Source organism: Hyaloscypha bicolor, assembly GCF_002865645.1.
Source record: "Hyaloscypha bicolor E unplaced genomic scaffold K444scaffold_183, whole genome shotgun sequence".
Classification (NCBI taxonomy): domain Eukaryota; kingdom Fungi; phylum Ascomycota; class Leotiomycetes; order Helotiales; family Hyaloscyphaceae; genus Hyaloscypha; species Hyaloscypha bicolor.
In genome coordinates, this window is record NW_020194685.1 from 797,003 (window position 1) to 811,453 (window position 14,451).

At 34.7% G+C, this 14,451-nt stretch overlaps 3 protein-coding genes across 3 annotated transcripts; all 3 read right to left on the reverse strand.

Annotated features, from left to right (window-relative positions):
* Window positions 1-238: 238 nt before the first annotated feature.
* On the reverse strand, window positions 239-1,244 carry K444DRAFT_262530 (uncharacterized protein). The gene is made up of 3 exons (XM_024871419.1): window positions 751-1,244; window positions 451-672; window positions 239-389 (listed from the first exon to the last, which is right to left on the reverse strand). Exons 1-3 carry the CDS (start codon window positions 1,048-1,050, stop codon window positions 282-284), a joined length of 630 nt encoding a protein of 209 aa, XP_024727131.1. The 5' UTR covers window positions 1,051-1,244; the 3' UTR covers window positions 239-281.
* A 1,490-nt stretch (window positions 1,245-2,734) lies between these two features.
* Window positions 2,735-3,494, reverse strand: K444DRAFT_637629 (uncharacterized protein; the record flags this gene model as incomplete). The annotated part of the gene is made up of 3 exons (XM_024884151.1): window positions 2,735-3,031; window positions 3,103-3,195; window positions 3,279-3,494. 3 exons carry the CDS (start codon window positions 3,492-3,494, stop codon window positions 2,735-2,737), a joined length of 606 nt encoding a protein of 201 aa, XP_024727132.1.
* A 6,325-nt stretch (window positions 3,495-9,819) lies between these two features.
* On the reverse strand, window positions 9,820-10,731 carry K444DRAFT_670005 (uncharacterized protein; the record flags this gene model as incomplete). Its single annotated transcript, XM_024887579.1, has 3 exons — window positions 9,820-9,961; window positions 10,015-10,082; window positions 10,141-10,731. 3 exons carry the CDS (start codon window positions 10,729-10,731, stop codon window positions 9,820-9,822), a joined length of 801 nt encoding a protein of 266 aa, XP_024727133.1.
* Window positions 10,732-14,451: the final 3,720 nt, after the last annotated feature.

Here is a 14,451-nt window from a genome sequence, read left to right on the forward strand (position 1 = left end):
AACATCGAGTTTTCGATCCCAAGGAAAGTCAGTCTACACGTTGTAGGTAGGCCCATAATCTGGGTTCGCGTACGCAGGAAGGTCGACAGCAGTCCAGAGAGTTCTGTCGGTAGAGTCGCAGTGCTGAGATATCAACGCTGACCCTGCAATTCAATCCGTTAGTCTGTGAGTCTGAGCTCCCACGCTACTACGACTTACGCAGTGACTATTCCTTCTACCAATCTTTTGTCTCATGCTTACTGCCAAACGGCTAGTGTCCTCGAACTTGTACTCTAGTCGTTTTACAGTAAGCACATCTGTATACACCGCAATCGGGGCATTGCTCGAGCTGGATATTGATATTTCCTCTCCCGCACTGGCAGCATTCCCATACGTGCATGGTCTTGCGCCTGGCAGGTGGCTGGTGGTATTAGCTTTCTTCCTTGATTGTATCTAGGGGCGGCAGGATACCTTGCGCTCTCGATACACATGGCTGATGTCAAAAGAGTCGTATGATGTAGCCCTTGTCAAAGCCCCTCCAGCCCCTCCACAGGAAGGAGCGGCACGGTTCCATGTCCATGTGCTAGCTCCGCAGGTATCGCAGGTATCGCAGGTATCGCAGCTTACATAGTTATCATGGCCGGAGGGCAATCCGTCGAGAAGGTAGGCCGAGGAAGGAGGGTCTGGGCCTGGCTAGTCTCGCACGTCAGTGGTTGCGGGGTTGAAGGCGGAATCTCAGGCACACAGTGAAAATAGAAGGGAGGAACTCACATCATCGATAGCGGGAAAAGCTTTGCCGTGAGTGGTTGATTCTCCCGAGAGCAGCCCGGATGGTTCATCGGTTGTCTGCGACGTCTCCCGATCGAGGGGGGCTAACAACGCGTCGAGCTGGCGTTGCTGCTGCCCTCCCAACGAAGACAACAACCCTGGCACATGGCCGACTGACGGACCAGCAGCTCCAAGTCTTTCACTCCTACAACTCATGATGTTGAAGGAATGAAATAAAAAATCTCGAGCCAAAATTGCCCTTGCGTTCCAATTCGCGTGTTTTCCCGGCCAATCGCAAGCCATCGCGGAGCAGCGCTGAATTGGCCAATGAATGGGGCAACAAGTGAATGTTAAGGGCCGAGCAGGATCGGCTCCCACTATTATAGATTTCTTCGAGTCAGGGAATACGATCTTGTACTACGTACAGGGTGCTTTAAATGTTAACTCTGTCTAACTGCATACAGCACGACAGGCTGGAATCAAGACAGGTGATTGGTCAGACCACCCTGCGATGCTAGCTATTTCGCTGATAAAACCCCTGTAAACAGGTGATAATTAACAATTATTTCGACATGTAGGTTGTACAGCTGCGGAACTCTCCATACTGTCTCCCGTACCACGCCTGACCCTGCGGGTCTGCTGTCTTCCGCCCGGTCTGAGGTTGTTCGGGGAGATGCATTGTACACCGGCACATTTCTGCCCAGCTAGTTGGTCTGCCTCTTCTCCTGGTTGAGAAGATAGGTAGGGCATGTGGAGCCTCCTGCCACGGACCCAGGCACAAAATGCTGCACAACAGACATGCCCTCTCGAACCCAGCCTGCACTCTTCAACCTTAGCGTTTTCACTAGGGGCACTGGACTCAATACGAGTCAAACGGAAAGCGATCCGACGAGAGCATGGAATCAGAGGAAACGGGATGTTTGGCTTGTGCGCGTGACGGTTTAGGAAGGGAGGACTTGGGATTTCCGGATAGGAGCAGTACAGAGACGGGTGTCACGGGTCTCACCGTCCCGAACACCCATGATAGAATCCCCTAACGGAAAGTTTTCATTTCTGAGTTTGAATGAAAAAGCTCTAGGAAATTAACGAATGTTACACGACACAACTGGACTTCGAGGCCTCCCCCACCAAGATCCAGCCTTCTTATGGAATGTCATCGAACTATCATTTCTCCGCCTCTCAGTCCGGTGAAGGAGCGGCCAAAATTTCCCTCATCGAAGAAAGCTCTCTATGATCGGTCTTTTCCTCGGACTTCTCCTATTCGAAAGAAGCGTCAGTCACGGTTGTATATAAAACTTGAGGTCTTCGACCATACCAACTATTCGCCTAATGGCAGATTCCTGGGGCAGTCACAAGAGTGGCTCCGAAGATAGCAGCCCAACCGGGTTTGTGGTGAGGACTAAGCAGACGTGGCCCTTCTGGTGTTCCGCTGACTGAAGGTACAGTACGTACCCCGTACCAAGGCAACGGTACCACCAGTGGCGCATTTATATTTCTTAGCTAAAAACTTAGTTTTTTAAAACTTTAGTTACTTTGCTTAGCGAAATTACTATTTCTAATGAATAGAATATTATTAGTTTAAAGGCTAATAATATTAAAGAATTACTTGCTATAAAAGAGGCAAGAATTATAAGTTAAATGGAAAGATTATAGTTTGAATTAGAGAACAGGTGAGTAAGGATTACTTACGTTTGTCCAATGTATTCGTTGTTTGTCAGCGGCGGGTTAAGAGTGAAGCCGTCTCTGCCATACGTTGCTTATGGGTGCAAAGGCTTGAATATTGACATGTGCTATACAGGTGTACGTTCTCCAGAAAGTCGCGTCCCTGATATCGTTGACTGGATTCGTTTGAAAGCTGGACTAAGGTAGTCTTCGATCCACGTTGCATAGCTATGACCCCGTCCTCTAGGCTTTCGCTGAGTCTCGTCACTCGCTTGCCGGGGCGTGTTGACCGGGAGATTCAAGTTCTCGGCCGGCGGAATGGTTGTCATTCAGCATTTGGACTTTCCAGGTTTAGAGGATGTTGTGTAGATGTCTCAACGTCGTTGTCGTCCACTCCACGTTCCACATCCCAGCTAGAGCGCTTTCGAGAACTGCGATTAATCCATAAGTTGACGAAAAGTCGGGTCCAGCCGTGCCAGCGGAATAAGGAAACGATTGACGCCGCTATAAGGAAGCCCAAGGCAAATAACGCAACTATAAATCTTCCAAAAGTCGGAGTAAAAGGCAGAACTCCTGGTGCGGTACTGAACAGATTTGCCGCGAGGACTAGTGGTAGATATGCCTAAAGACTTCGTCAGCAAAAATCCATTAACCGATGAACCATTAAACTGTGGTCTCTGTAAGACAGCTTACAATCGTGATGACAACAAGAATTTGATTTTGCCGCGCACTCTTCATCTGTAGGAGTTTGGACTCATGATCTTCTTGGCTGAGGTGGACATTGACCTAGGTCAAGTATTATGCTTAGCAACTTGCAAGTCAAGGTTATGAAGTGCGTTCCTCAAGTTCTGACATCTGAGATGGCTTACCAGGAGTTCATTCTTGAGCCTTCGGAGTTTCTTCAGAATGTCCTTGAGATCTAAGAACACTGTGACAACCGCAGCAACACAAGTTCTCAGCTGTGTTGAGGTCGCCAAGTATTTATCATCCAAAAGAAAGTACCCGATTTCGTTCTGCTGGAATCTGTCCCACGCTTCTACAGTATCCCCAAGACGATTTGTCAGGGGCTTAACGAGCATTAACATCTGGCTTCTCCATGCCTGCTCTTCACGTATACCTTGACGCGGCTGTGGATGTCTAAAACCCTGGGGAAGCGTTGCGTTCCTTTCACAACTATTAAAAAGAGGAATTAGTCTACGAAATCTGCTTTTGATAGGCAGAACGATGGAAAGAACTTGGAACGGAAAGTATTTGGAGGGGAAAAAGAGTCTTCTTCGTGATCGAGATGCTTGGTTTGAGTCGAAAAGCCAAGATAACAGAACATGGATCTAAGAGGAAGACCTACCGTGCTATGTCTTTCTCTACTGCATCAATTATGGCCCTCCATTCTCGCCGAACTTGTCTTATTCGAGTCTCGAATACTCTAAAGAAGTACTCCCTAGGTGTCGGAGGAAGTTCATTCCAAACGGTTCGATCAGCTGAAAGGGGATCGCAGTGTGGGCTCCGATAAATTATCGATCGAAATTATCGATTAGTAATCGTTATCGGCTAAGCGATCGATAAACGATCAATATCGATAATTATCATCAATAAAAGTGGGCCCAGCCATTAAACGAGCCCCATTACGGCTTTCTAGTTCAATTATAAACCAATTAGTATTAAGATTAGTATAAAAGTATACTATTATTACTATACTATTAGACTTTTTAACTTTTTATTTAATAGTCTATTATATAACATAGACTAGCTAGTATTTAATCCAGTTATTAATAATTCCATTAATAAAAGTGGGCCCAGCCAGCCCTTAAGCAAGCCCCATCGCCTCAATAATCATTAATAAAAGTGGGCCCAGCCAGCCCTTAAGCGAGCCCCATCGCCTCAATAATCATTAATAAAAGTGGGCCCAGCCAGCTATTAAGCAAGTCCCATCACATAAACATCTCGCTTTCTAGTTCAATTATAAACCAATTAGTATAAAGATTAGTATAAAAGTAGACTATTATAAATATACTATTATACTTTCTATTTAATAGTCTATTATATAACATAGACTAGCCAGTATTTAATACATAATACTAAGATTTATACTACTATTTCTTCCAAAAAAGATTAAAATTTTCATACTCTCTTTTATTCTCTCTTTAATATATAATAGTACTTTATCTTCCATTATTCAAACATGGCTTCTGAATCTGCCTTATTAATCTATTAAGCCTCTACTAATATAGACTCGACTTAATCCAAATCTAATTCCAAATAGGGAGAACTTGCAAGAGCTATTTGGGCTTATACTCGTCTCGGGTATCTAGATACAGGAGAACTACCCAAATACTACTATTGTCTTCCTTATAAAAAGGAAAATCTACCGAATATTTATTTGACTTCAGTCTCTACTAATTAATGCAATTATCTTAAGTTAGTATATAATATTACTATTAAGAGCGGATCGGAAATCAGTCCATTTTAATTAAAAGTAATTAACTAGCTATAATAGCTTTACTTATAAATAGAGTTATCTGGCCAAATAACTGAAATTAATATATATATCTTTTAATAATACCTTAATCGGGTAGTAATTTATAAAGCTTTAATTTCATTAATTATTATCTATAATCTACCTTTTCAAATAATTAAATAGCCCGAATTTCATACCTTTTATTAAGTACTTAATCCAGAATCTCAGCCCTTTCTTTCTATAACTTACTCTTATATAAGAAAAAAGCTTAGGGAGTACTAGATTAGCTTAAAGGATATTATATAACGAAAACTCTAGTCTGTAGTTTCAAGTATTCATCTCGCTCTTAATATCTGGACTTCTCTGCAAGGATATCTTCTTTTAGATATTATTATATATTTTATTAAATAACAAGATAAGAATTATATAAAGGCCCTTCTAGCTCTTTATATAGTACCAGGTTATTTAGGAGAAAACCAATTTACGGTTTTATAACCTGTACTTTAAGACTATAGTATTACCAAATAACTTGGAGCTATTATTAGTAATAATACTAATATAAATAGTATATTATATCAAGCTATTCAGGCTTATTTACTAAGGGAAGAAGGATTAGAATAGAATACTTTGTAATAGCGGGTTCATTATTTAGGACATATTATTAACCTTTCTATATAAGCCTTTTTATTTCATAATATTTTTATAAATAGAGAATTAGAGGCATTTAATAAGTAAGAGAACTTGGGAGATTTGGAAGCCCTATTAAGTAATAAGGAAAAACAAATAAAATTTCGACTTTTGGGACCATTAGGCCAGCTTTATAATATTATTATATATATTCGTTACTCTCCTAGTTAGATTACCAGATTTAAAGCTCTTACTAGGAGAATAATTCCTCTTAATAATCGGATATAATAGAATAGCTAGTATATAATACTTAATATTACTCTTTAGTAACATACTTATCTTAATACCTATTACAAGAAGTATCTTGCAAATCTGAAATCAGATTACCTCAGTCCGGAAGACTAGGAAAGGCTTCGGATAATTTCTACCTTTCTCAAACCATTCTATAAAGCTACTCTTGAGACTCAAGGAAATACTATAATTATTAATCGGGTACTTTTTATAATAGATATTTTAATTCGAGTATTTAATAGATTACTAGTAAATAATAATTTTTATACTAATTTTTATACTAATCTTTATACTAATCTTTATACTAATCTTTATTACTTGAATTAATAATACTAACTATAGTATAATAGAATATATATATAAATAATAAAGACTTTTATACTCGAATCCGGAAAGAGTAGGAGGTCTTTAATACATATTACCGCAAGTCCGATAATACGCCTCTTTATACTACTGCTCTTATACTTTATCCGAATCGCTATACAAAGTATATTAGGGCTAATTAGGAGAAAAGATGGGTTTAGCCTACCTTAACTAAAGTCAAAAAGCTTTAGGAGAAATATCGAGATTAGATATCTACCCCTAATAGTTCGGTACTAGTCGAGGAAATTAAATAGCTAGTAGAAAAAGAACTAGATAATTTTAATGAGATTACTCAGATATTAGGGAAATATATACGGCCGGTAAGTTAAGATAAATATAAGGATTATTATTAGAAGGAGCTATATAATATTAGGGACTTGTCTATACTTTAATAGTAGTATTAAGATATATAAAGAAGGTACTGGCCAAAGCTCTCACTTATGGCAATTAATATTCTCTTAATTCTAGTAATAAGTACTAAAGCAGAGCAAATCTTTTCAGGTACTCGCTATATAGTATTATGGGATAGAACCCAAATAATAGCTAAGACTTTAGAGATAATAGAATATTTAAAGTATTAGAAAAGAAATAGGATTTTGAGTATTTTTATTAATACTAGTAAAAGGTAGTAAGATTAGTATAAAAATTAGTATAATTGCAATTGTTTTCTTTATAATTTATAACTACTAGTATCTCAAAGACATAGTACCTAGCTAACTACCGCTTTTACTAAAGAAGTTTCTCAAATATTATTAAGTAGCTATAGTATCTTTCATAACCCATAACTTAGAGTTAGATAGAAAGACATATTAGTACAAGCCATTCTTTGGCTTCTTTCTAGTATATACTAGTAATATTACTATTTTGTAGCCTTTTCGAGATTTAGTAAAGAAGTGAAAGCTAGTAGTATTTAACTCAGCCTCGGATTCTGGCTACTAAGTAGTAGGACCAGGAAGGTTAACCCATTTATTATCTCCTCATACCTAACTAGCCAAGTTTCTCCAAATAGCCTTTTCGCCTGGTATAAAGAATTTAGTAGGACTAATAAGTATAATATAATTACTATATAATAATTAGTAATTAATATAAAGATAAGTAAAATCTATACCTACTATATAATAATCTAATCTTATAAAACAAGGATCTCTTCTTCTTTTGCCAAGTTTCCTGCTATACTATAAACTCAATATACTTATATTTCTATTTTAGTTAGTTTTATACTAATCTTTATACTAATCCAAAAAGAGGTTATATACCTTGGCCAAAGCTCTTTATATACCATTAGCCTTTTCTTTCATTTTATTCTCTGGAACTCGCTTAATCTCTTTCTCTTGATTAAGCTTTTCCTTAGTCTTCCATATCTCCTCAAACTATATATTATTCTCGGAATTATATTTAATATCTTCTTATACCGGATTACTATTATCCCAAACTATATATGAGCCACTATACTTACTATAGCTAAGTAATTATTCAACTGCTTTCTAATTCTTTCCTTATTATTCTCTAAAGCCAGATTAGTATAAAGATTAGTATAGGAATATTCTGAAAATATCTCCTTAATTTAATACTTATAATAGACTCCTATACCATTTCCTACTATCTTAATAGTAAAGTACTCTTATATACTACCGAGCTTACTACCTTGCGTTTTGCTACTATAATTATACCTTGATCTACTGCCTTCGCCTTCTTAATCTTAGTACGGATAGGGTCTTTTGCAAGAGCTTTATTATACTTGTATGCTTTTATAGTATTTGGGTTTTGAGACAGATCCGTTAGTACTTTTCTCTTGCGAGCAGTAGTACGGACAGATCTAATAGAAGAGGCTAGTTGAGATACCATATTAATATGGCTACTATCCTATAATATTATAATTAGTATAAAGATTAATATAATATAAATATAGACTTACCTCAGGCTCTGGGAATAATTCAATAATAATCGGTAATATTTTGTAATTACTAATACATTTGGTATACTAATTATAGTCCATTACTATAGAACATACTATAAGGACGATCTATATAGAGATTAGTAGATTAATTAGTATATTAGAATACCAACTTATAGGTTATAGTATAGAGTTATATAATAGTATAGTTGAGTTATTAAGAAGAAATCAAAAGGTAAGCAAGATAAGGTAAAATAAAATTGACTTTATAATATAAAATAATTCACTTTTAAGGCATATGAAAATTTTTTTAAGCTATTACCTTACTCTTCCCTATTGCTTTACCTTAGCTAATACCTTTCCTTTAACTATACTACTTCAATCCCTTAATTAATCCCTCAATTAACCCCTTCTATAGTATATCTCTTAATTTATATTAATTACTATACTAATCAAGATATAGTAATCGCAATCTCTAGTCAATTATTTAACTATGGTACGAACCAAGCAAACTAATGGCAAGCGTATTACTTCTAGGAAGGCTCTTACAGGCAAGGCTCCAAGAAAGACACTTGGCAGAAAAGGCCATATTCCTGCTATTATATAAAAGAGAAAATATAGGTTCAGACCTGGCAATTAGTTAATTAGTAAAAATATTAGTATATCTACTAACTGGATTTATAGCCAAGGCCCTTCAAGAAATCAGAAAATATTAGAGGAGTACTAATTTATTAATTCCAAAGGCACTATTTCATTGATTAGTAAAGGAGATTTTAGCTCAGGAGAATAGACAAGATATATACATCCAAGCTTCGGCTTTATATACTTTACAAGAGTCTACGGAGGCGCTTCTTATTACGGAGTTTGAGTATAAGTCATTTTTCTTAATTATACTAATTTTTATACTAATCTAATTCCAGTAATAAACCTTATAGCCATTTATATAAAGCGGGTTACTATCCAGAAAAAGGATATAAAGCTAGTCCAATAAATGAGATTAGGAATAATGGGCATTAGTAAGGTTAGCGAACGCCTTATAACAGTACTATAGGGTAGTTAGTTTACTTGGGTTACTGGCAAAGTAACCAGGTCAGGCATCAGGGAATTAACCTTTATATCTAAGGCAAAGCAGTTAGCTAGCCATTAGATTAATAAAGTAATAACTCAAATCATTACTTTTTCAATATATCTCAAATTAGTTATATTCTTTAAAGAACTAGTATAAAGATTAATTAATTAATTAATTAATTAGAACAGAGAGCAGGAGGGGCAGATTCTGCCGGGCCCCTCACCGCCTAGAACGATAATTATCGCCAATTATCGATAATTATCGATTATCGACAAATTAGCGCGATTATCTAATCATCGCTTATCAAGCTTATCAGAGCCCACACTGGGGATCGTTGATCTGATTTGTTCGTAACCTCCCAATAGGGTTGGAATCTGTAGTCTTGTTTGATCCATAGTAAGTATCCAAGAAACCATAGGCAGTCCAAGTTCGGTGATCAATCCCAGTTACAGTGACCGAAATCTGAGCTTCATACAGGCACTGGTCCCCAACATATGATCTTAGTGGGCTCTTACACGAGGACAAGAAAGGGAGACGCCAGGAACGCCGTAGATGCTTGCGACCATACCCCCCCCGAGTGTCTTCAATTAGATATCTACTTTGTTTCAAGACGTAAAACGGAAGGTGGAACTCCATTGTAAAATAACGAAATCCTCGAGACTGCCGTAGAAGCATTGTATTAGTGATGACAGTTCGATCTACCAGCAGAATTCAACTTACAGGAATGGTGACTTCTATGGCTGCTTTGCCAGTCAAATACCTATACAAGCAGTTCTTGAGTGCTAAAGCATGGGTTCGAGGTGCAGTTGCAAGAACGGCCTCCATGTTGGGTGGATCAAGATCGGTAATGAAGCTGGGCACGTTTGAGTTCTCATGACAATGGTGAAGACACATTCCTTGACTTACATGAGTCTCCTCTCGGCGGTGGACCCGCTATTGTCCACAGAAGTCTTCCGGGGGTCCACCACGTAACGCTGTGAGATGTGAGTCTCCGCGAGCTTGGAAAGGGAAAGCGGTTTGGAACAAACTTACCGGCTTGCTCAATTCTTCTCTGAGTTGCTTTGAGGACAACGGACCATGCCACGGCCGTGATTGTCTTGGGTTCCTTGAAATCTCATCATCACGAGTCCTATCGTCGAGTAGAATTGCCGCGTTTTTGTCGACATCATAGCCGACTGCTTGCTCATACCATCCCGCCACGACATCGACTTGATCTTGATACGGTAGGTCCTCTTCGTCACCCACCATACCTTCCATGAAAAGCCTGACAATATTTCTCTGACCGAAAACATTGTTATCGTCATCTTTCGTACCCTGGCAAATCTTCTCTGGTGTCTCATCTTCAGTCTCCCTTGAGAGATCGAAACCGTTTCTTGGGAACTCAAATCCCTCTTCCGCTTCTTCCTCTTCAACCTCTCCAATCGCTCCCTCCTCTTCACCCCCCTCGTCATCATCACTAAGTGTGTCTTCAACAGTATCCCTCCTATACCAGTCTCTTAACCACTCAATGTAGGGTTGGTTCTCGGCCTTGCGATCAAAGTATCGTGGTGTCCCAAACAACTCCAGGGGCCACGAGCGGTACAAGGACTCGCGAGGGGACTCTTCGTTACTTACTCTCAACATTTCTTTTCACCCACCGCGCTAGGTATATAGAAATAACAATACATTCGAGAGAAAGTTGACGACTTTAAGACGCGAAACAGTATGCTCATTTTCTCCAATGTGAAAGTAGATAGACACGCTTCACGCTGATGTTGCCAAAAGAACGCGATGCGAAGGTAGAAGTGGAAGTGGGGGGGAAAAGGAAAGAAAGGTGGGAAAGCCGAAGGAGGAGACAAAAGCGACAGCCGTTAGTGATTCTGCCTTGCAGAGTTGCCCACTGCTCCATTGGTTGGCACAATGGCATTTGAGCAGTGTCCAGTCATTCATCGGCAAGTGTGTTTGAGGTCGCACGAAATGCACAGTGAAGTGCATCCAAAGCTGCCCAACGGCCGGCAGGCGTACTTTCAAGGAAGGATCCGTCATCATTGGCGGCGGTATACGGATGTTCTCTACCGTTATTAGCCTCATCAATGCAGAGCAAGAAGAATTTTTCTTTTGTGCTACACGAGAAGTGACGTGGTCCACTCGCAACTCACAGGTCAATTCATTGGGTTCAATTGATAACACTGTGAGGCGAGGCAGACTGAACACTGGACTTCCCCGCAAAAGCTTCCTCTTAGTTCGCCGGGCGCTGGCCATTGATATTCCGACCATAGCTGGAGGCTTCTTCACGGCCACCAGGCGCGGCTAGCTAGAATGAGAAACGAAAAATACTATTCTCAAAACGCTTTAAGCACTATACGAAGAAGACATTCAGATATCCACCCTTCCAGTGCCGAGTTGTATAATCTCACAGTTCGGCTAGGAGATTGCTCTAACCCAAAAGAGAAACCTTCCCATCCTAACCTCTTACTAACCTACACCTTGTAATGCCCGTTAAAACCAAAGCCCTAAAGCAATAAATAATCGTCGAAACTTCAATGCAATTTATTATATTTAAATAATTAAAGATTATTTATATATTACTTTCTTTAATAATATAAGTTATTATATATTAAATAAAAAATACTAGAACTTTTTTATATAATATTTTATATTTAAAATAAAATCTACTTTTATTAATAAATATATTAATTCTTAAAATAAAAGTAGTAATTAAGAGATTTAAGAAATATTATTTTATAAAGATTTAAATTTTTATATTAAATAATTAATTAATAACTATAATTTATAAAAATTAAACTAGTCTTATTAGGCTATTTTATTTCTTATCTAAAAAAGCTTTCTTATAAGTAGCTAAAATCTCTTAGTAAGCTTTTAGCTAATTAGAAATATAACTTGAATTTAGAACTAAGTATTCGATTTATAAAATTAAAGTATTTAAGCTATAATTATAATTTAATAAGACATTTATTTAATTATTTTATAATTTAATTACTAATAATTAGTAAATTTATAAGCTATATTTATTATAATTAATAAAGTTATAAGTTATTCTTATAATTTAATATAGCTAGATTTTATTATTTATTATAATAAAATATTAATATATATAGAAATTAATTAATTTAGAACTCTTTTAGATAAGAACTAATTATAAAGTAATTATATTAACTAGTTATATTAAATAATATAATAGATATTTATTATAAAAAGAAGAAAAACTCTTATTATTTTTAATTGCTTTTTAAAAGAATAATAATTATATATAAATATAAAATAAATAAAAATATTATAAAGTTTATTTTTCTTTATTCTTTATTATTCTAATTTCTATTTACTAATTTCTTTTTAAATAAATTATTATTTCTAAAAATATAGCTTATAAACTAGTTTTTTTATTTTATTACTAAGCTTGCTTTTAAATCTGCTATTACTAAAACAAGCCTATTTTAATAAGACTTTAAATTATTATTTCTTAATAGATTTAATAATTTTATTCTTTATAGCTTTTTTTATAAATATCTTTTTATTATTCTTTTTAGCCTTTAGTAAAAATATATTAAGGGCTAATATAGCTTTTAAAACTAGTTAAATTAAATTAGATTTATAAATATTTCTTATTTATTTATATAAAAAACTATTTTCGAATTTTCTTTATTTTAATATTATAAAAAACTCTTATTATATAATTAATAATATTAGAGTAATAAGCCTTTTTAATTCTTATAATAATATTATTAATATTACTTTTCTATAAGATATTTATTAGTAAATTATAAAACTATAATATTAAATTTAATATAAAACTAATTTTTATTTCTTTTATAAAATTTAGAAAAGCCTCTTTTAAATAAAAGCTTCTAATATTATATATATATATTTAGTAATTTATAAGCCTAAAGCTTATAATATAAATAATAATATAATAATAATATTAAAAAGCTATTAATTTCTCTAATTAATACTTATAATATTCGAGGTTTATTATATATTCTTAGATTATATATAATTCTATATATATTATAACTATATTTCTTTTCTAAAAATTTATTTCTAAGATTTATTAATTTATTCTAATAAAATATTTAATTAAAATAAACTTTTATTATTTTAAGAAATAATTTTACTAATCTAATTTTACTAATCTAATTTTACTAATATAAATTAAATAATAAATATAAAAATCATTTAATTAAATTAGAGCTAAATAAGTAAAAAGAAATAATAATTATATTTCAAATATAAAAGCTAGCTAATAATTATAATTTCGGTTAAAAACTAAATATTTTAATTAGTTTAATCTAAAATACTAAAGTATTATTTTATAAAATTAATATTATTTATTAGTATTAGTTTACTAGTAATATATAATACTATTATATAGGCGTGGAAATACTAGTTATATTAGTTAGTAAAGTTATTATTTAGAAGTAAGGATTATAGTATTATAGTATTAATATATGATCTCTAAATCTACTAAGCCTAAAGGAGTCTAGTTTACTAGTCGAGTCACTAATAGAACGCAAGGTCACATAACTATATCCCGTATCTCATATCCCATTACCCATATCTTATTACCCATATCCTATTACCTATATCCCGTATCCCGTATCCCGTATCCCGTATCCCGTAACTATATATATAACTCCTAAAGAAATAGCTATACTAATACTAGAAACTCTCTAAAAATACAAAAAATAGTATCTTCCTTTAATTATATACAAATTCCCTAATCCGGTCTAGTACCAGATTTCCTAAATACTTTATATATCCATATTACTTCTAAGGTTTTGGTTATATACTAAAGGCTATAGCCTTTTATATATAACTTCCCCTCCTATAATATCCTCTTATCTCATATATCTATTTCCTGCCCTATTTATATTTGACCTATTTCTCTATATTTAATTATATGATATTTATATTAATTAGGTACTTGAGAGTATTTATTAGCTTTAATTTCGTTATAGAATCGGTAGGATTCGATTCTCCCTTAATCTATTTAACTTCTATAATCTCTCATTATTTATATATCTAGTAAAAATATATTATATTAATTATTAGATACTTTTCTCGAATAATTCCCAATTTAATAAGGCATTTATATAATAACTTCAAATCCGTATAAATTACTAGTAGTAGTTCTATTTCTAGTATTCTATTAATTATAGATTTAACTAAAGTACCTATATTAAAACCATAAGTTATACTATAAAGTTCCGAAGCTAGAATACTTCTAGTAACTCTCTTGTATTTAATAGAGAACTAGTAAATAATATTAATATATCTAGTTCCATTTACTAGAACTAGAATATATTTAATTTAGGAAAAGAAATCTCTATTATTTATAAATAAAGT

Excerpts from the sequence above, each read along its gene's own strand:
- K444DRAFT_262530 (XM_024871419.1), bottom strand. The coding sequence starts at position 1,050 with ATGGCTTGCGATTGGCCGGGAAAACACGCGAATTGGAACGCAAGGGCA. Across the intron at positions 673-750 it reads CTTTTCCCGCTATCGATGAT|CCAGGCCCAGACCCTCCTTC; the intron begins GTGAGTTCCTCC and ends GTGCGAGACTAG. Across the intron at positions 390-450 it reads ATGTGTATCGAGAGCGCAAG|GCGCAAGACCATGCACGTAT; the intron begins GTATCCTGCCGC and ends GCCACCTGCCAG.